Below are 22,081 nucleotides of genomic sequence, written 5' to 3'. Positions count from 1 at the left end.
TTCGGAACACTCCCCGTGATAAATGCGGTAGAGGACTCGCAATGAAGCGATGTCTCTACGCAGCGCCAAGTGATCCAGCCGTTCACAGAGCAATGGGTCCCCGACAAATCAGCTGCCCTGCATTGCACGCGGTCAAATGGATCGAGCTGATACTGGGGTGCGCAAGACCAGAGATGACAGCAATACTCCACATGTGGCCGGACCTGCTGAAGTTATTTTTAATCCTATTTAAAAAAAATATTTAAAGTTGACAACTTACCACAGAATGCTGGGTATGTGAGAAACAAAGCAGTAATATGCAAGCATTACCTTGTTTTTCGGTTTAAAGTCAAAGTCAAATAAACTTTATTTAATTAGCTTAAACTAAGCGCTTTTGAGTCATCACTAAAAATATTTCTTTTAAATTACCTAATTTACCATAAGTTCGTAAAAAGTTGAGCTCGTGAGTTGAAAATATAAGAAACTCCACGGCCACTCTTTTCAGTCAGTATTTTACAATGGCTGTAATATACATAATAAATTAGTTTGTAAGGCACTGCATCCAATATATCAGACACGTTTCAATACAATAAATTATTTCATAAAAAGTAATAAATAACTAACTGTATAAATATAACTTATCGTATATTGGATGAATCAACCTTTAGAGCTTGAACTCATTGTTTGTGTAAGGATGCTTCGTGAACATGATGGTCGTGACTACTGTCACAATTAGTAATTGCATCCAAAAAATAGAATAGGTGCTATGTCTATTGAAATTACTGAGCTAATGTGACTTAATATCTTATGTCTCAAAGCGATTCCACTCCAGTGATTCCTCTGGTGTTGCAAGAGATTGTGAGTTGCGGTGATAACTTAAAACTAGGTGACCCATATTCTAATTACATGCTAACATAAACCAATTGTGTGGTTTTATAAAAAAAAATTGCTAAGTTTTTGGTTCACACCCACACTCCCTCACGGGAATAAGAATCTGGCACCTTAGATTATTCAGCCAACCTGTCTTAACTTCACCCCTACTACGCCGCCGGTTGTAATGCAACATGCATTGGATATACGAAAACAATTGGGGCATTGTAATAACAATAATAATAAAAAACCACAGTATTGTTACAATTTTTTTTAATTCTGAATACAAGCTGTTGAATACAGAAATTATTTAAAAATAACTAAGGACCCGCTACTCGATAATAATTTCTCAGTCATACTTTAATGAATAGAAATTAACATGAAAATTTGCTAAGGAATTTTAATTTACCTCTTAATCAAGTCATAATAACATTTAAGATCTGTGAATGAATAATAAACATTTTATGTTGAGAAAACATTTACAATTCATATAAAAGTATTCTCGGTCAAAGCAAATGAAAGAAGTAGTTTACACATATAAGGTTACATAGATACTTCCTAGTAAACAAAATCTAGGGCTTGTCCGTGTTGGAACCGGTCTGTAGTTGGCTTATTTCGAGCTGTAGTTTTCTTATGGCATCTTGGCGTGACATCGCCACTTGAGTTGATAAGCCTGCTAAAAGAAGATGCCTTATTAAAATTTATTCCTAAAAAAAGATACTTTACAATATAAAATATCTAAATAGCTGAAATTCAACACTATCTTAAAAACTAAATTTGAGGTGGAATGATGGATAAAAATCCAGGCTTCTTTACACAGGATGACGGCTAGAATATGGGTACCACAACGGCGCCTTTTCTGCCGTGAAGCAGTAAAGAGTAAGCATTATTGTGTTTCGGTCTGCTGGGCGCCGTAGCTAGTGAAATTACTGAGAAAATGAGTCCTAACATCTTATGTCTCAAGCGGACGAGCGCAATTGTAGTGCTGCTAGAATATTTGGGTTTTTTAAGAATCCTGAGCGGGCGTATCAATTCTCATCAGCTGAACGTCCTGCTCGTCATGTCACTTATTGTCAATAAAAAAAAGATTCGGAAGGAATACAATGAAAACGGGGCTGTCTTTAAATGCACCACCACCACCTTCAAAGCTAAGAGCATACTCCCCACTTAAAAGCCGGCAACGCAATTCTTAACCATGGTTGAGAATGGTTATGGGCAGTCCTCACCACTTCCGATCACATGAGCCTCTTGCCCGTTGCCCCCCTTTTTTATTTATATAAAAAACAGTATTAAAGAGAGCCTGTAAGTATATTTATGGGTGCAAATCTACGTCTGCACAGAAATACCCATCACTTCGCACCTATACATGGAATCATTAAGTAAGTCCACTCTGCAACAGGCAGGACCAACTTATTAGAAGTGATCATTATCGTATGTTGCAGGACGCTAGAAGATCCTATAGGCTTTAAATAAAATAAATAAAAAAACCTTTTATTTCCTGTACATTTGAATTACATTTCATAAATTTAACAAATAATTGTTATGCAGACACTATAATTACAATGATTTGTAATAGATTTCATTAATCATAACACATCTTACTACAATTGTATATGTACCGTGCATGGCAAGCGAGGAATTTGTGTTTTTCGATACCGCTAAACAAAATCCTTACAGTCTGAATATATTGTATTGGATAGATAGACTTTTTAACTGACTTCAAAAGGAACTCAGCAGAGTGGAATGAGATGCGGCTTTTTTTGCATCCTATACGTGGAGGCAGATCTGGTTTTCGCTGCATGATACAGATACCGGTGATGACGCTATTGCTGATGTGGTACTGCCTGTCCTCTTCGATGCCTATAGGTGGCAGGTCACAACCCTGGTTTGACCGCTCCTGCAAAATGACCTCGCCGCCGAAAGCAGGAGTGTTATCAGGCTTGGGTCAACGCGGTGGTATCTAAGGATGTGAATTCCAGCAAACTTAAAAAAACACTACAATCATGCCCCCACGTCCCTCAAAAGAACTATTGATGACGCAAAGTCCAAGCACATAGGCAGGATTGGCGAGAGTCTTGCACACCTGCCCTCGAGAACTCGTACATTTTGGTCACTCGCCAAAGCTTTCCAAGGAAACTTCTGCCAGCCAGCTAATCCGCCACTGCACAGGGACGATGACTCGTTGGCCCATGATGCAAATAATCGGGGTGGTAAGGTCTGAAGTAAGAGAAAGCTTATCTCCTGGGCTTCCTCTTCGCGTCCAACTCAACTCTGGACGACCATTCCGCGGTGCGAGTTATACATGCCAGAGGTAAAATTCCGGCATGGCGACGTGCTTAAGGCACCTCGGATATTCATTAATCGAGTGGGCCCGATGGCATTCTCCTGATAGTTATGCGGCCATGTGCTCCGGAATTGGCTGAATTCCTTATCCATCTTTTTCGGCTCTCCTACTCATCAGGCCTAGTCGTAATTATGAAGATGGCTTTAGTGCACTCGATCCCTAAGAAAGCTATACGCTCGTCCAACTACCGCCCATTGCCATTTCCTCTATTTTGTCCAAAGTAATGGAGTCAATTATCGACAGCTGATCAGCGACTGTCAGTACGCTTTCCGGCTGGTGATCTTCTTGTATACCTCACCCATAAATGGGTGCAAGCGGTTGAGTCGTAGGGCGAGGCGTTGGCGGTGACTTTGGACATAGCAAAGTCCATCGATCGGATGTGGCATAAAGCGCTTATAGTGAAACTGCTATCCTATGGGCTTTCCGAGAGGTTTTGTAAATGAATCACTAGCTTTTTAGCCGAAGGGAGCATCAAGGTTGTCCGCAAGGCTGCGTGCTATCCCCTACACTGTTTCTTCTGCATATCAATGATATGCAAAATTATATCAAAAAAATATATATAATGCAAATCAGCAGTATTCATTGATATGAAGACATGTCTCGGGATAGCGTCGACGAGAACCAGAACAAATTTGTGTCTGAAATCTAAACTATGCTTTGTAAGTCTCGGATTGGGGCCCACAAAATTTTGTCCAATTCAAACAAACGAGTTTGTGCGTTTAGCACTAAAAAGTCTCATTTTGTCGTATCCTCTCAATTCGAGATCACTCCTCTAACTGCCTAGCCTCTATCGGCATACTTGGTGTCGATAAAATGAGCGGCGTTCAGTTCCGAAGTCAGTTTTAAGAGAAGGCCAAACTGGTCTCTGAAAAGGTTGGTGTACTCACTAATGCGAGACAGTACTTTACTATAAGACACCGGCAGCAAATTTATACGGCTTAAAATCGGCCTCACATGGCCTCTGGGCGGGCGCTCCCCAGTACCAGCTTCTTCCATTTGACCGCATACAACGCAGCATGGCTCGCATCGTCGACGACCTAGTCATCTCCGATCGACTTGATTCTTTGGCGTTGCGTAGAGATTTTGGTGCTCTCTGCATATTCTACCGCATTTATCACGAGGAGTTCTCAGAGGAGCTATTCGGGTTGATTCTAGCGGTCGAATTCCACCACCGGACATTATTTCAAAATGTTAAATACAACCCACATCACATTGACGTCTGGCATACCACTACCGCGTGATTTGCAAGAAATTTCTTGCCTCGCACAGCCGCCTCATGGAATCAATTACCGACTTCTGTTTTCCCGAACCTAGAACCTCATTTAGTTTGATTGTATATTATTAACCTGTGTCCCGATAAGTGGGCTACCTGTCGGTCAAGAACGTTAGAACAGTGTTTAGAACTGCACTTTTTCGGAGTCGATTCCTTCTTACCGTGCCCGATTCTTGGGATCTATATTGATTAAGGCCCGAGGCACCTCTCGTAGGCCTACCCATAGCTACTTAATAAATAACAATAAAAAGCAACGACATGTAATAGTTTACCGGATAAAATCTAGAAAAACCTGTAGCTGTAGCAGCAAAAAACTGTAGTTTACGGAAAAATGCTACAACAAACACTAAAAAGTAAAAAAAAAAATATATAATATGCTTAAAAACTAAAAAGTATAATATAACTTAATAAAGAAGAAATTTTAAACACCTCTAATGCAGGCCCAATACCATTGATATTAATAAAATACTAATATTTGTATGTGCTATCTATCGATAGGTCGGTGCCAAGCCAAATGTACATACACGCTCCACGCGTGACTTTGAGTGGGATAGCTTCATCTAGAACAAAACAGCCCAGGCGGCAGACACGGGCGGGCAAACGTCTTTGATAATTACAGTAAGTAAACTGTTTATATTTAAAATTAAAACCTATATTTAGGTAGCACATACAAATAATAGTATTTTATTAATATAAAAGATTCTGGGTTTGTAAATTAAATTAAATCCATATGATTTTTTTTTATAATTATTAGGTTTTGAAGTCGGTTTTTCAAAACGTAGTATCTTTTGTGATGTGAGTTTAGTTGGGAGTAACTCTGTCATATCGTCCTGGAACGGAATGTATTTCAAGTTATATATTACTAAATAATATGATTAGATTTTGGCCACTGTTTTATTATGACAAATATATATACAAATATAATATGTACGTACTTTGTACCCGTTTTTTATAACCGTGTTCTTTTAAGTAGTCTTGTTAATGAAACAAGAGAGGGCGCTATAACAAATGATATCATTTTTGTAGTATAAAAAGAAGTTGTCTTAGTTTTTATAGCGGTAATTAAGTAATATATACTGTCAAAAAATTGGAATGGAACTCCAAAAAGGGATGAAAAAAGCCCATCGTGAATCCAACCATGTCTTGCCTTCCGAATCTCTAGTTTCTTACTGTATTGACACTTGGGGAGGTACTGCAAGAACTCAGCTGATAACAGTAGAAAGAGCTCAAATAGCCATCTCAAAAGTGAATCAGATCCGTTCATATCTCCGTTTTTAAATCAGGACAGTAATTTACTAACTGTGAGTCAACTCTTCATTCAGGGATAAATGTTACGCTTTCATAGACTGGTTGATGTGGAAAACATAAATGAAGCCCAAAACAGACGTATTAAACATAACTTTTTAGCGTCCCAAAATTTAATACATTCTTCATCAATAAATTCCCATGCTATTTAGGTTGGTTTTTGTTTAAACAGATAAATAAAGTGCTAAAATTACATACAGTTAACTATCAAAAAAGTAATAAACTTGTTTATTTAATTAAGTTTCAGTTTTGTATATTTATTTTTATATATCCTTTCCATCACTATAACCATGTGCTTTGAGGGCCTGGTGACTTGTAGCACAGATATTCATTACATATTTCAAGCACTGGTCTCTCACAATTAAAACAACGTCTAAATATCGATATTAATAAACTGTGTATGTGATTGTGAGAAAAATAAATAATTTTGAATGAATTTGAATTGAACCTAGCACTAGATTTATTTACACATACCTTTCCAACAAGGGGTAGTCTATAATAGGAATAGAAAAGCTCAAACTTCTCTTACTTTGACCAATTAGATTCGATTTGCTGAAGGTCTGAACATCAGATGAAGTAGCGCTGGGCATGGTGGAAATCAGCGGTGCTTCATTTGATATAATCCCAGCTGGTGACGTCACTTCCACCGCAGTGGTCGAAACCTCGTCTCGTTGAATTTCTCTTCTAGTACAATTCACTGCATAGGGGTAATCACATACTCCAATTTCCTGAAATCATATCATAGTAAGAGTTAGATGCGTTTGGCTAAAAGCTGATGCCTGGTATATAGTCTGCAAAATGAATAAAATTAATTATTGATTTATTTATTTAGCGTCGACACTCTGGCTCCCTCTCATGTCCAAGTTACGTCAGTCAGTGCTGGGGCTGCTGCTTCGACTGCCGAAGACGGCAAGCGTCGCAAATATGTTGGTCTCAGTGACTGAATCTTTGTGCCGTTTGGTGTCAAGACATCTGACCCGCGGGGCGCAGAGGCGCGGAGAATGTTCAAAATACTATCATCGCGCCTCAATAAGGCTACTGGAAACCCAAGCGCTGGCAGCTATCTCGGTCAACGGATCAGCCTAGCTATCCAACACGGAAATTCTGCCAGTATTCTTCGTACGCTTCCACGTAATGATAGTTTTAATTTTATGTAGTCATGGTATTGTGAATATGGTTATAAGATTTGTTTAGTTTCAATAAATGTAAATCCTGGTATTATTGATTGAATATTAAGATTTGTTAATTTTTTCATATTTCTTCCAAATCATATTGTAAGAAATTGAATTCGGCGAAGGGAAGCTACTTTTTTGGCCTTAATTGAAATATTTTATAGAACTTTACGTAAAAAAAGTGTGTGTATGTCTTATGTACGCACGCAAGAAGTTATTCTTCTTTAATGTAACAAATTCAACCCGGATAGGCAGCGTTCGGGAAGCTCCGTAAAATCTTCTCATCCGAAATACCAGAGTCTGAAGACGAAGGTTTTTAACTAAGGTGTGTTACCAGTGATGACATACGGAACGCAGACGTGGTCGCTCAGTATGGGCCTTGTGAGCAAGCTCATTGTTGCTCAGCGATAACATAAAATCATAAAATTATCAAGTGATAACTCCATAATATTTTCTTATTATATTCAGCAACCTACGCCGATAGAGAAAAACGAAATGCATGCTGTGAAAGATAATTTATTTTTATTGATAGATTATTATTCAAATTCAAATTCAAATATTTTTATTCAAAATAGGATGTGACATCACTTATTGAAAGTCAAAAAACAACTACCACCCATTCCAAAATGAATGCCTCAGACCTGAGAAGAATGTGCGCAACAAACTCAGCTGGCTTTTTTTTTTCATCGAATAAATATGTTTACAAAGTAATATTGTACAATTAAACTTATTATTTAATAGCCTGAGGGCGGTCGCTCCATTCCCAATCTGTGGTATCATTAAGAAAGTCATTTATTTTATATTAGCCTTTACCACACAAACGTTTTTTAACAATTCTTTTGAATAACGTTATACTTTTGTTTTGAACATTTTCTGCAATCTTGTTGTAAAAGCATATACATCGCCCCACAAAAGACTTACTAACTCGACTTAGCCGAGTAGTAGGCATCATAAGTTTATGTCTGTTCCTGGTGTTCCTATTCATTCATGATAACTGTAATAAAAGCCTCCTTTAGGTTTTGGAGTGGAGTGATTAATTATTATATTTTTTTAATGTAAAATTTTAATTACAATCCAAAAAATATTTTTTTAATGGGAGAGGAGGACAAACGAGTATTACGTGATGAAATCTGGTCACCGCGGCCCATACTTTCTTATAACGGCCAGAAAATTGCGATGCCAACCCTAGAGTCGATTATGAATTTGACATATGAATTTAAAAACTAAAATTTGAAACAGATCGGTACGATTAAGGCTAGGGTTGAACCGTGGTGTGAGGCAACGGTTTTAACTATTGCGTCACTGACGCAATTTTCAAAGTTCTACATTTGCATTGAAGTTATATTTAAGCTTGCTCTCTAAAACGTCGATGCAAGTGATATTGAAAGGCAGTTGACCTCGTGAAGGTAATTATTTGTTTACCGAAGTATCAATCATAAGACCGGATTTAAATTAATAGTAAGTTTAATACGATTCAATAACCTTTTAATAACGATGAGATATTTACTTTGGGTCCCGGGTGTCCTACCAATATTAAGTTGTCTCAAGTTCAAGGTAATTTTTTGTCAAATAATTCTTCCTCTGAGGGCACTGTTTGAATGTTTTTTGACAAATGTTTTCAAATTCAAAATAATTGTTAAGATACGTTTATGTGGTAAACGTTACTATAACATAAATCACTTTCTTAACCGCTCAGTATCGAACGGTGCCAATCGCTAGCATGTATCGCTTTAAAGTCTTAACCCCCATTCATAATGGTCCGCCAACTTAAAACAGCCGCTAAGGAGTGTTTTTTCTCATTCTGACTTAGGTTACCAGAAGAAGACAGAGTGAGAATTAGCAGTGCTTTAAGTTAGCAGACTATTATGAATAAGGGGGTTACCCTACGTGTGCCTTCTAATCGCGATGTTATTTTTTATCTACGCTATCATTGGAATGCAGGTAGGTACTAGGTATTGTATGCAGTATGCTTACTACTCGTTTACGTCGAGTTGGTAAGGCTTTTGTTGCGCGACGTATATGCTTTTACAACATGATCCTAGAAAATATAACAAACAATTGTGTTATGAAATTTAAAAGAATTGCTAAAAAATCGTTTGTGTGGAAAAGGCTTTTAAATAATAAGTTTTTTTGTACAACATCATATTATTGTGACGAAATTTATAAAAAAAACAAAGAAGAAACCCACTCAGTTTCTTGGGAACGTTCTTTTGAAGTTCAACGCATGTTTTCAAGTTGCTGGAAGTTTTATACTTTCAATAATTAATTTTAGGCGTAAGTTTGAATAAAAATATTTAAATTTGAATGATATATTTGAACTACAACAATCTTCTGATGTAAAAATAATGCTTAGAATAGTTATTTCACGTTTAATTTAGGCTTAAATATTAAAATAAAAAGTAAGACAATTTTTATATTTATTGAGAAATCATTGTAACTTGAGTTTTTAAATGCATTAATCTTATTTAATTCATTCATAGATATTTTCCTATAAATTTAGTTTACTGTGTATTTTATTTAAATGAAACTGGAGTTAAATATTTATCGGATACTAACCTCGTTGTAAATGAGATCTGCTGGACACAGAAATTTTACCGGAGACCTTCGTACACAGACAAAGAATTCATGACAATTGTCATTATTCCGGAAAGCCTCAAAGTCCTTATTGCATATAGGGAGGGGGATTTCTGAAATAATAGAGATTAAAAAATATATGTGAAGTTCAAATATGACTTATACCTGGAAAGAAAGAATACGGCCTTACAATCATCATCATCATCATCAGCCGGAAGACGTTCACTGCTGGACAAAGGCCTCCCCCAAAGATCTCCACGACGATCTGTCCTGCGCTACCCTCATCCAACGTATTCCGGCAATCTTGACCTGATCATTGGTAAATCTTGTGGGTGTGTGGCCTACCAACACTGCGTCTTTAGGTTGTAATGAATAGATAGTGCTTAAAGGAAAGTTTTGCCAAATGGCAAACAATTCTAAATTACAGTAAACAATGCACTATAGAAGACTACTTTTATCTAAAATCTAGGCCAAAACGTTTCCTTTAGAAATAAATCATTAGAGAAACAAATAAAAGTATAAGGGTGTAGAAAATACTGAGTTTAAAAGTTTATAATGAAAAACAAACACTTCAAGCATGTCAATAAAGCGCAAAGTTTTAAACTCATGCATTCTTTCTTATTTTACATCGGCTCTAACAGCTTTACAATGAGCCAAATTAGTAGCCTGCCAACACGCAATGGAAAGAAGTATCCTCGATATAAGAATAAAAGTTGTTTAAAAAAACTAAAAAAACACGCTTTGGTTGAAAAGATAATGGTTGAAATTTAAAATGAATCAATTCCTGTCGTATCGACGATAAATAAAATAATCATATAAATAAACAAAAATCTTATTTTGCAAATTGAAAAATGGAATAATTTTATCAAAATAATGTTTTGTCATCAGTCCTCGATAAATCTACGAAGTTTGAAGGAAATCTGGTCGTTTAAAGTGCGTATAAATCGTGACCAAATGAGTGGGTTACAAACAAACATACATATAAGTGAAACTAATAAAAAACGTGTAAAAATTGATAAGGTTGGTAACATTGCAATAAGAGAACGTAGTAAACCTTACAGATTTACTGACAAGAATAGATACATTAAAATGGAAATGGACAGGTTCATCCTGTCAATTTCCATTTTACTTCCACTAGATAACTAAACCTATTTGCACTAAAATTGTTTGAAAATACCTATTTTTATCATCAAATTGTAATTTCTCATGTAAGAGACACTACATCTTAATAAAAATAAAGTTTATTTAAACCTAAAATTGCATTGCACTTGAAATATGTAATTTTTTCATACAGCTCGTTTCACAAGGCAGGTTTCATTTAACGAAGGACAAGCAAGAAACTCTCTCTCTTTTCAAAACAGAATGGTATTACAAGTTGTTATTTTGAATTAAATTTACAAATCATTTAAATTGCAATATATGCAAAGTGATGCATCAAAAATACTCAAACGTAAATTACTAAATGCCTTACACGAGTAAGTCAAAAAATTTTAATTATTAAGTAAAACATAGTTATTGAGTACATACATATAGATACAGTAGATGTATCAATCCACACATATCGTAAATAAAATAAAGGTATTATGTGAGCATTTTATTAGCTATTTTATATAAAAAAAAATATATAATAACTTTAACTTAAAAAAATAAAAAAGGTGAGAGGATCATCCAGCCACCACAAGTAGCGCCCGTTCACGAGCACGACGCATGGATCAGCCATCGCCTCCCTCGACCATATTTTAGGAAAGGGAACGACCCGCCCCACGTCACCGACACAAGTCATCAGTGGTATTAAGTATTACCAGTTGGATCCACTATAGGAATTTGACATTAAATCGTGGATATTATGAGGTCGTTGCTATAAAGCCTGTGTATAACCTTAATACGTACTTAAATCGATATTTTCCTTGAGTATATAATATTATGTATGATGTTATTATTATCAACCATCGGATTTTAATATTTCCTTACTGATCTCAATATTTTAATTATTTATTTTATTTAAAACCGAGATCAAACTGTGTTCACTGATATTATTCTTTTTTAATTTGTCACTATTTTATTATAATATGAGATTTCGACTACTTCTATACAATTTATACTTTGCAGATGTCAAAAACAGATTCGAATTCAGAATGAATATTAGATTAAGGATTGGTCTCCGCTGCGCTCCAACTAGATACCGCGATCGTAGTCGCCCTAGTGGGCGTACTTGAGCCAGTCTCGAGCAATGTGGGACTATTACGTGTCACATGTTCTGTTAAACTTTGCTTATAATTTAAACTAAAATGCCGGGTGTGCGTGGTAAATCTTTTTAAAAACAATACTATAAGAAATAAGAAAGACACTGGGATCACATATCATCAGTAAGTATTTTGTATTTTATTAATTTCAATGTAAAATAATACGAAGCATATGTTACAATACAAGTTGAAAGATGCCATTGAGTGTCAAGATGCCCCGCACAAAAGCATTTAATACTTGCCGTAATAAAAAAGCTATTGTTCTTAGGTAGTGCGGTATCTAGTTGTAGAGCAGCGGAGACCAATCCTTAATCTAATAAATGCTTAAAATTCATTAAAATGAAACTTTGAAATGTCTGTAATATACAAGTTGTCTGATAATGACTAAAAATAGTTATTACCATTTCTGGCTAAGTCCCATATAATGAACAATGCAGTACCTAATATGAGTCTAACTTGTAAAACGAAAAAGGTAACAGCGGTTTACTGTCAACATAGCAACAAAACCAACCTAACATTATTAATATGTGACTCATAATATCATATTTGTTGCTATTTTTAACCCTATCTGTGTTCAAATGATTAGAGTTTTCTTTAGTAGTTTAGTTTTTTTTAGTTTCGTGTAGAGGACACGTGTCGAATTGTTTAAAGACAAATATTGGCGGAATTAACACTAAATAAAACTCAAATCATTTGTATAATTATGGATTTCCGCAAAGTACCTAACGCCTACTTCAATAAATTTTCCATCTGTGTTATTAGTAAACGCAGAGTAAATTTATTCCAAATTTAAAACGTTTTATGGATTACTTATAAATGTGAAGTAAAGTTATCCGAAGTTTAAATTTTTTTGTCTTTATCTTACCTTTCTCACTACAGAATTACATGACAGGGAGAAGTAATTTTAAATAATAACTAATAACTTTATACTACGTTTATAAGTAAGGCTTTAAGTCTTTATCTTACCTTTGTCACTACAGAATTAATTACATTTTGTATGAGTGTAATGAATGTTTCTTTTTTTCTGTTTTCTTTGTGTTTTGATTTACAATGTATAATATAAGTTATTTTGTGTTATTTTTTTGTGTTATTATACATATGGTAAATAAAAAATTGGCAGTTCTAGAGACTTCCGATACAAGTGAAAATTTAGAAGTTTTACTGCCTTATTCATAATAAAACGCTTTTCGAAGGTATAAAGCTATATTAGTTAAAACGTGGTTTAAGCTTATCGAACATTCGATAAAATTCCTTATTCATATTCGTTAGATAAATCTCCAATAAGTAATAGGTCTCTTTAGTACGCAATGTTGCCAATTCAACAAAACATGATTTTAACTTATTTAATGAGGAACTGTCAATGGAAACTGACATCTTTTCAATGTCAATGGTTTGTCAGTTGACAAAAGTCGATGTCAAAATAATTTTAAACTTCAAAGATCAAAGTTATGAAGTCTGTCGGTTGACAATCTATGACGTATATCCAACAACTTTGAGCGGGAAGCTATTTAACACATTATTTAACGAACAGCTGATCGATGTCGGTCATGTTTTTTTGCGTTCGAGTGCTTAAAATAGGTTTGTAGAAGGGTCCTAGCTACTATCCCCTTTATTCGTAATGGTCCGCTAACTTAAAACAGCCGCTAAGGAGTGTTTTTTCTCATTCTGACTTAGGTCAATAGAAGAAGACAGAGTGAGAATTAGCAATGCTTTGCCCATTTATTATATTAATAATAACAAAAATTTATTTATTATTTCTTCATCAAACAGGATCTAATTATTAATTTATTAAGTTAGCAGACTATTATGAATAAGGGGTATAAGTCACGTCAGCTTTATCGGAGAGATAATGAGCGTTTTAGCTCTAATATGCGATTATGAATAACATTTTTAACAATTTAAAACATGGCTAATATAAGCTATGTTTTAAATCTCCGTCATTATGAATAAGACAGCGAGTATTAAAATTTGAAATTTCAATATGTTTAAAAACATTTAAATTAGTAAAGTTATTTTTTAATCTTATGTTCAATAATATATTAATCAAACAATGATTAAAATCAAATTGAACGCATGCACTCTGAACTTTTTACAAAATCCATTCAATTTCACTTACAGGATATACACACCACTTATTTTGCACAATACGTCAGCTGTATAGCTACAGATATACTGATAAGCTTTTCGATGACGTGAACTCACGTGATTTCATACATCCAAAAAGTATCGAACTATATATGTATTTAAGTTTTTTATTCATCGTGAGCACCAGCCATGAGCATGTCAGTGACAAGAGCTCATATGATTTTGCCCTACCAAAAAGTGCCCAAGTTTTTACGTCATAAAAATATAATAAAATAGTGTGTGTTAGCCCTTACCTTGAATCATTTTATTCTGACAGTCAACGTTGTATGCATAGTCACAATATCCAGCATTGGAGAAAAGTAATCCCGCAGGACATTCTTGCTCGAATGCCCAACCATCCCAGCAGTTTAGGAAACTGTTGCATTCTCTGGGCGAAGGTATTTGTGTTCGTTTTCCAGCGCATAAAGGGTTGACCTCAACCTTGGGGTCGCGAGTAGAGAGAAGGTATATCTTATTGTGGTATAGCGGATCGGTATTGATTTCATGAATGACCGCGTCTGACACCGGTATCATATACGTTATTGAAGATTTCAATGTGGTTGGCTGTAAATGTAAAATGAATTGGAACTTATTGAATATAGTTTAAATACGAGAAATATTAAACTGGAAGACGCTGTGTTTGTAGGACCACCACAAAATGGGCCGACGATCTGGTCAAGATCACTGGAATAGGTTTAATGAGGGCAGCGCAGGACCAAAATGGGTACATATAGTCCACAAAACGAATACGGTTGAAAATGAGACATACCCTGGTAACAGCTAGATCCGGTATTCTATACAAATATTATAAAGAGGTAGAAGTAGGAGGTTAGGTTGTAATCAGGGGGTAATCTCTGGATCTGCTGAACGGATTTTGAAAATTGTGTTACGAATGGAAAGCCACATTATTTGTGATTATCGTAGTCCACATATTAACCCGAAAAATTCAAAAACATTTTGGTGGTAGTCGAATTTTCAAAGTAAGTGAGAGAAAAAACGGTTGAACGAAAACAGTTCTTACGAAGGCTGCCTTAACGGTGAGAGATATATTATAATTGTGTTACACAAATTAAATTTGAAAACAAAATTTATGAACGGTGCGGGACTCGAACCCGCGACATCTCGCGCTCGAGCCAACCGTTCGAGAGACGTATCGCTGATAAATCTTGTTGTCTTGTTCAACTGTGAAGTTCTTCATCTACAGGATCTTTACAACTTTACAGTTGATAACCTGCTTAGCCCCATTATTTGCATATTAGGAAATCGACTTGAGATGTCGCTCTTAAAAAAAAATAACTAATTGGTTATGATTGTGTTGTAGATATGCTAGTGGCAGCATTCGAAAACACCAACTAATATGGTAACACTGTTATACTAAATCGTATCTGTGCAGTGCTATTTTATTCTGGGCAACAGCACTGACTTATGAAGTTTTTGAATAAGCTGATAAACAAAATAGAAAAATAAAAATGAAAATGAAACATATTATCTTTATTGCACACCGCAATAACATAAAATATAACAAAAATCGAGAATACATTACAAGCAATAGGCGGCCTTATTGCTTAAGAGCGATTTCTTATAGGAAACCTGTACTGAAATAGTTTTGGTTAATAAGATAACACTGTAGGTGATGTTATCGATATACATATAAATATAACAGTACATAATGCCAAGAAAAGAACTAATGAATTTGTCACACTGATATATAATAATTAAGGAGCATTATTTTGAAAGATTGGAGAGTTTGAGACTTTCTGATTTTAGTGGGAAGATAATTAATAATAATGAAAATTAATATGAAGTATCACTTACCCTTATGAATTTGTAGAACGGATTCACAAAATTATAGAACATGGGATTCCTTTCTTCGATATTGTTTCCGAAATCATATAAGAAAGGTGTGTTGTAGGTTTTGACCAAGTTGCCATCTTCATCGTAAACTGTTGTTGTACAAATTATATATTGTATTAGATTACACAAATGAATAATTTCAGGTTCTGAAGAAGGGTTCGAAAACCGGTAAGTACAACCATTAAAAGGCATTAAAGGCATTTACTTTCTCTAAGTGATTCCTTTCGAATTCTTTTTGATGTCATTTCTGATGATGTCAACCACCACTTCGGAAACAAATGGCGCTTTGAGAGAGAAGAAGTGGTGCAAGAAACTCTCCCAGCATTATTTTTGCGGTTTTTAATAAAATATACAATGTTGTACTGTCATTGTTATTGCTATAAAATAATAATAATCTAGTCCCAGGCTGTCCGATCACTTATATATTCAGCTGTGCAGTAGTAGGATTTACAGAGCCATTTTTTATAAAACACTAGCTGACCCAGCAAACGCTGTATTGCCGATATTAAAAACGCGATACAAAAGTAACTGTTGATCGTAGATGGGTGAAAATTTGAAGTTGTATGTATTTTTTAATGCTGACTTAATCAAACAAATTAAAAAACAATGTCAAAAAAATAAAAAATTAAAATTTGGTGTGGACCACCCTTAACATTTAGGGGGATGAAAAATAGATGTTGCCCGATTCTCAGATCTACCCAATATGCACTCAAAATTTCATGAGAATCGGTCAAGCCGTTTCGAAGGAGTATAACTACAAACACCGCGGCATGAGAATTTTATATATTAGATTTAAATTTATTTATAGTGCCTGAACAGTGGCTGAGACTTTATTATAAAAGTGTATGCATTAATCCTTAAAGTTATTATGTATCTTATGAAGCCTACTAGAATTAGTTACAAGCAATCCCTTATTTCTAATGTTATAATTATGAAAATTACTATTAAGAGCACAAATTATATATATAAATTCTGATTGAGTTCCTTAAAAATATTTTTATCTGTTTAAATAAAACACTTTTTAAAGTATTAAAACACGAATTGTAACTGTGTTTTTACATTAGTTTTTGCATAAAAGTTACATGTTTATTATGATTTAAGCTAATCCGATGTTTCGTGAGCTTTTTAGAGCACGTTTTCAGGGGGCCTTTGTAAAATACAGTCTTTTTATGATAATAAGAGACAAGACGAGCACGACTCGATACGACCTGCCCATTACAATGCAGTGCCGCTCAGTATTCTTGAAAAATCCAAAAAATTCTGAGTGGCACTACAATTGCGCTCGTCACCTTGAGACATTAGATATGAAGTCTCCTTTGCCCAGTAATTTCACTAGCAACGGCGCCCTTCTGACCGAAACAATAATGTTTACACATTACTGCTTCACGGCACAAATAGGCGCAAATAAAAAGTAAAGATTACACGCGATTTAATCCTTTAAATAGTGTTTCATTTAAATGTGTAACACTCGCGTTAATTAAAGTATATACTACACTTATTAGTTTATTCAATGATTTTTGCATGCTATATCTATATATATAAAAATGAATTGCTGTGCCTAGGTCTCGGTAAAACTCGAGAACGGCTGGACCGATTTGGCTAATTTTGGTCTTGAATTATTTGCGGAAGTCCAGAGAAGGTTTAAAAGGTGAATAAATATGAAAATGTTCGGAATTAAAAAAAAACAACAATTTTGCTATTCCTTTGATGTGTCCCCTGTCGTTCAAAAATCAAATTGAAAGAATAGTTTAAAATGAATAACTAGTTAATTTCTAACTAATTAGAATCTTTGTATCTGTCTTTCTCAGGAGTTAAAAAAACAAACTTAATTTTAGCTACCTATAGTTGATAGATTAACTACAGTTGATGATGATACTATGATGGCAATACAACGTTTGCTGGGTGAGTTAGTAAGTGATAAATATTACTTAGAGGATGGGTATGCAAACCTGTAGATTGCAACTTCAACGCAGTTAATTATTTATAATTTCGCAATTTCATTTTTCTTGATAGTTAGAAAATTAGTTTAGTTTATTATAGTTAATTTTGATCGTAAAAAAATTGTATTATTAATAGTTTTTAGTTCATTAGTAACTAGTTTTTCTTTTATGGCAAGAAGGGATGATACAAGCAGTACGTTCAGCTGATGGTAATTCATACACCGTGCCCATTACAATGCAGCGCCATTCAGGATTCTTCTGAGCGGCACCACAATTGCGCTTGTCACCTTGAGACATACGATGTTAAGTCTCATTTGCCCAGTAATTTTACTATCTACGGCGCCCTTCAGACCGAGACACAATAATGCGTACACATTACTGCTTCACGGCAGAAATAGGCACCATCTAAGCGGATCACAAATCAGTATGAGTTTTATACAAAGCCTATTAAAATATTTGTGTAATACAAATAAAAGCAAGGGTTCTGACACGCAAATGAGCGTGTCTCACCCAAAGTAATGCCACTTATCACGTCTTTAAGATTAATTATTTGCAGAGCTGATTGTAGAGAGGTTAATAACCGTGCTGCTTAAGAAATCAGTTATGTGAATTATTACTGGCATATCACTTATTATAATATTACAGTTCCTCATTTCATCTTCACTTACATGATTTGAAGTTTTTGAAGTTATACTTCTTTAGGCGCGTTATGAAAAAAATATGAGAGTGTAATTTTATAATGCGCGCGCATCACTGTAACACAAAAGTAACAGGGTGAAGTTGGTTCCTAAAATTTTCTGACGTTTGTGACATTCGTTATTTTTTTTAGATTCTTTGTCCATTATTAGGCAAAGGGTTCAAGCTCGTACAGCCGTATTCGTTTTTTAATAAATAATTCTTAAAGCCATCGTTGCAAGATTTTTACGATATTGTTCTTTCTACAAACGTAGAATTGCACGAGGAATAAATAATTTTAAAGATTTTTTCTTTGTCAGGCCAAAGAAGTATAACTTCAAGCGTGCATACATAAGTACGCACACACTATATTTTTTATTTAGGCTTATCAACTTGCCACATTATTTTACATATACTTATATAATAATAAGATAAACAATTGTATGTGTTACTATCTATATATCTAATTAAAAGGTATGCACAATATAAATAAACTAAATAACGAATGATAAGTAAGGAAAATAAAATAGTAGAATATTACTAATTACTTAATTACTAATCAATATGTAGTCTTCTTAATAATAAGGACACCTGTTTTTTTAAAGTTAAAATTTGAAAATATATCAGTGTTATCTAATTTGAATTTCCAGACTAACAGACGCTAGATGGACCATTCAGACCACAATATGGAAGGGACCTGCAGGAAAGAGAAATGTGGGCAGACCACATAAAAGGTGAACCGATGAGATTAGAGAGATTGGCGGAACTAACTGGCTCGAAAAAGGAAAAAATAGAAAGGAATGGAGGAGGCCTTTACCCAACTGGGATCCATTTGAAAATGATGAAGAAAACTAACATAGTGCATGCATTTTAATTTACTAACATAAAAGTTAATAATAAAATAATCATGTTTGTCGACTAACCGTACTAACATAGTAACACTAAAATGTAGAAAATCATTAAAAAAGGCTTTATTATAATTATTATTATATCTAATTTGAATATTTAATTATAGATATATATTATATTATATATTCAAAACCGGTAAGAAAAAATAGTTAACCAAACTTTATATGCATAGATATGACACAAAATGTTAGATTAATATATTAATATATATAATCAGTTATTATTTTGCCTCTACTAAATTTCTTTCTTTTATTATTAACTGTACCAAATTACGATATTACGAACCCGACAAGAACAAATTACGGCAAGCGTATGTTTATTTACGAGGGTTTTAATAGTCTACCTTCATCTCACAAAAAGATTAAATTGTTAAAAACATTTAAACGTGAGTTATCATACTATATTGTTTCAAAGTTTTTATAAAACACATGTCTGAAATTATTTGTTATGTGACAGTGACCTGTAAAAGTGTGTAATCATAAATTTTGTGAAGAAGAATAAGTACTATAATGTATATGTACTGAACATGTAAAGAACGGCGGATAAATTATTACATCATTTTATGTTCTCATGTAAGTGACAATATTATGTTTTTAATGAGAAATACATATCTTTCAACCTAATATTAAGACGACACACATACTAGTAGAATTCGTATTATTTAACTTAACGTATAACATTAAAAAATATATGATAAATCATAATAAGAATTTTTTAATAAAAAATAACGTCGTCAATTTCATTCCAATTTCAATAATATCAAGTATATCTAAGCATAAAAGGTATTCAAATTCAAATTCAATTCATTTTTTTTTCTATAGCTAAAATAACTATATCGACCATTGCAATATTTGTCAGAATGTTTTATATGAGATGAACGTATATCAGAAATAAAAATCGCATATATTCGTATACTTTATGAGCAGGAAAATTATTACAACAGTCTTCCGACTGTAAATCCAATTCATATTGGGATTAAAAATGAATTACAATTCATAAAGTACACAAGATTTCCAATTATAATTACGAATTATTTTCTTTAATTTTTAAATATTGTTTTCTATGATTAATGCGATTGTTACACATATTTTAAATAAAACACTTTTTAAAGGATTAAATCGCGTTTAATTGTAATTCCCCCTCTCCTTATTATCCCCCTAAAATATACTCTGGAAAGGTCACGAAGTGTGGGGTTAGCTCAAATATGAATGAAAATGTAAATACTATTCGAAATCTCATGTCAAAGTCAAACAAATCTTTATTCACTGTAAAACTTTATAAGTTATTTTGTGCAAGTCAGGGAAAAGTACAAAAGTTACAATTATTAAAAAAAAAACAAAAAGTTAAAAATTTGGAAACATTAATTCCAACTATCTTTATCATTCAAATAATCTTTCACATAGGCCTTAGTTGTTAATTTATTTTTACGATACATTTAAATTTTTTGTAAAAACAAAGTTACAATTATACGCGATTTAATCCTTGTAAAAGTGTTTTATTTAAATTGTAAATATTATAAAATAAAAACTTACATAACAATCTTTTCTGCCTATTGTTTTGAAGCTTATCCAAAATTGGATTGGCGCCGGCGTGCGTTAGCACGGATATCAAAGTACTTAGTACTACTAGCTTCCACATTATCCTTACTTCAACTGAGATAGCTCGGTCAATGTCAGGGCTAAAGCAAATCCTAGCTTTTATAGCATCTCTCTTTCATATATAACTATCTATAGATGCGTGGGTTCTCAGCTCTACTAAAAGGATACGTGTGTTCTACATTGCGGCTTCAATAGCTGTTGACTTATTTACCACCTTTTAAAGAACAAAGGAATGCTTTAAGGCTGTTGAAATTCGTGTGCTAAATTAAGTTCTATGTTGTGTTTCACATCACCCTATATTAATCAAACATGGTCATTGTTTCAAAACCTTTATTATAAAGTATCAAATTTCGTAATTCGACTGCAAAATTAAGTTTTATTTAGGGTTTAGCATTTGACAATATTATTCAATAGAGACCGGATTATATGCAAATTCATATTGCATATGCTTTTGCATATTTCGTACCTTTTCAGCGGTAGTTGCATATTTTAGAAAAAAAATAATAATTATGCATTTTTACACTCGATCTCGCTCATCGTTTGATGCTTTTCATAGTAAACCCAAACATTGCACTCAAATTTAAATTCTGCCCAGTAACCTCAGTAGACGTAGAACGCTACTTTTCCGCTTACAAAAATTTACTAAGCGATCGTAGACACAATTTGTCTACAGAACATTTAGAACAGTACTTAGTAGTACATATTTTTAAAGGCAAATCTGAAATTTCATTGTTACCTAAGTAGGTATATCTTGTAATAATTTTTTCACAAATACAATTGTCAGTACATGCCTTTATAAAATGAAATAAAAAATTTTTTAAATATGACTTTTTATTTTTTACTGTTTAATTGTATGCATTAATTTGGCCCTTTTTATGGATTTTCGTGCATATTTTATCTATTTTACTTGTATATTTGCATGCATATTTTGGGCATTTTTTGTAGCATATAATCCGGTTTCTATTAATAAAATATCGTCATTGCTGCAAGACCTATTAAAAAATTATCAAAAATATGGACGTTGTTACAATACCTATTATAAATTATCAAAACTAATATGGTGATTATTTCATGACCTCTTACAAAATATCAAACTTCGTAAGTAATTCGTGTGCTAAATTTAATTTTATTTAGGACTAGCTGACCCGGCAAAAGTTGTTTTGCCATATAAATTGTTTTTAGAGTAAGACCGTTTCTTAGACATTGCAACATTACTTTATT

At 33.7% G+C, this 22,081-nt stretch overlaps 1 protein-coding gene across 2 annotated transcripts; it reads right to left on the bottom strand.

Annotated features, from left to right (window-relative positions):
* Positions 1 to 1,105: 1,105 nt before the first annotated feature.
* LOC126971852 (uncharacterized) lies at positions 1,106 to 20,945 on the bottom strand. Of its 2 annotated transcripts, none has more exons than XM_050818357.1 (6): positions 20,795 to 20,945; positions 15,700 to 15,827; positions 14,139 to 14,448; positions 9,500 to 9,630; positions 6,301 to 6,499; positions 1,106 to 1,525 (listed from the first exon to the last, which is right to left on the bottom strand). In XM_050818357.1, exons 1-6 carry the CDS (start codon positions 20,898 to 20,900, stop codon positions 1,422 to 1,424), a joined length of 978 nt encoding a protein of 325 aa, XP_050674314.1. In that variant the 5' UTR covers positions 20,901 to 20,945; the 3' UTR covers positions 1,106 to 1,421. The 2 variants fall into 2 exon arrangements, with proteins under 2 accessions (XP_050674314.1, XP_050674315.1); XM_050818358.1 differs by having other exon boundaries at positions 1,106 to 1,522.
* Between the last annotated feature and the right edge of the window lie 1,136 nt (positions 20,946 to 22,081).

This window comes from Leptidea sinapis, chromosome 24 (genome assembly GCF_905404315.1).
Source record: "Leptidea sinapis chromosome 24, ilLepSina1.1, whole genome shotgun sequence".
In the NCBI taxonomy this organism is placed as follows: domain Eukaryota; kingdom Metazoa; phylum Arthropoda; class Insecta; order Lepidoptera; family Pieridae; genus Leptidea; species Leptidea sinapis.
The sequence above is the reverse complement of the archived record's forward strand: the minus strand, read 5'-3'. Positions and strand labels throughout refer to the sequence as shown.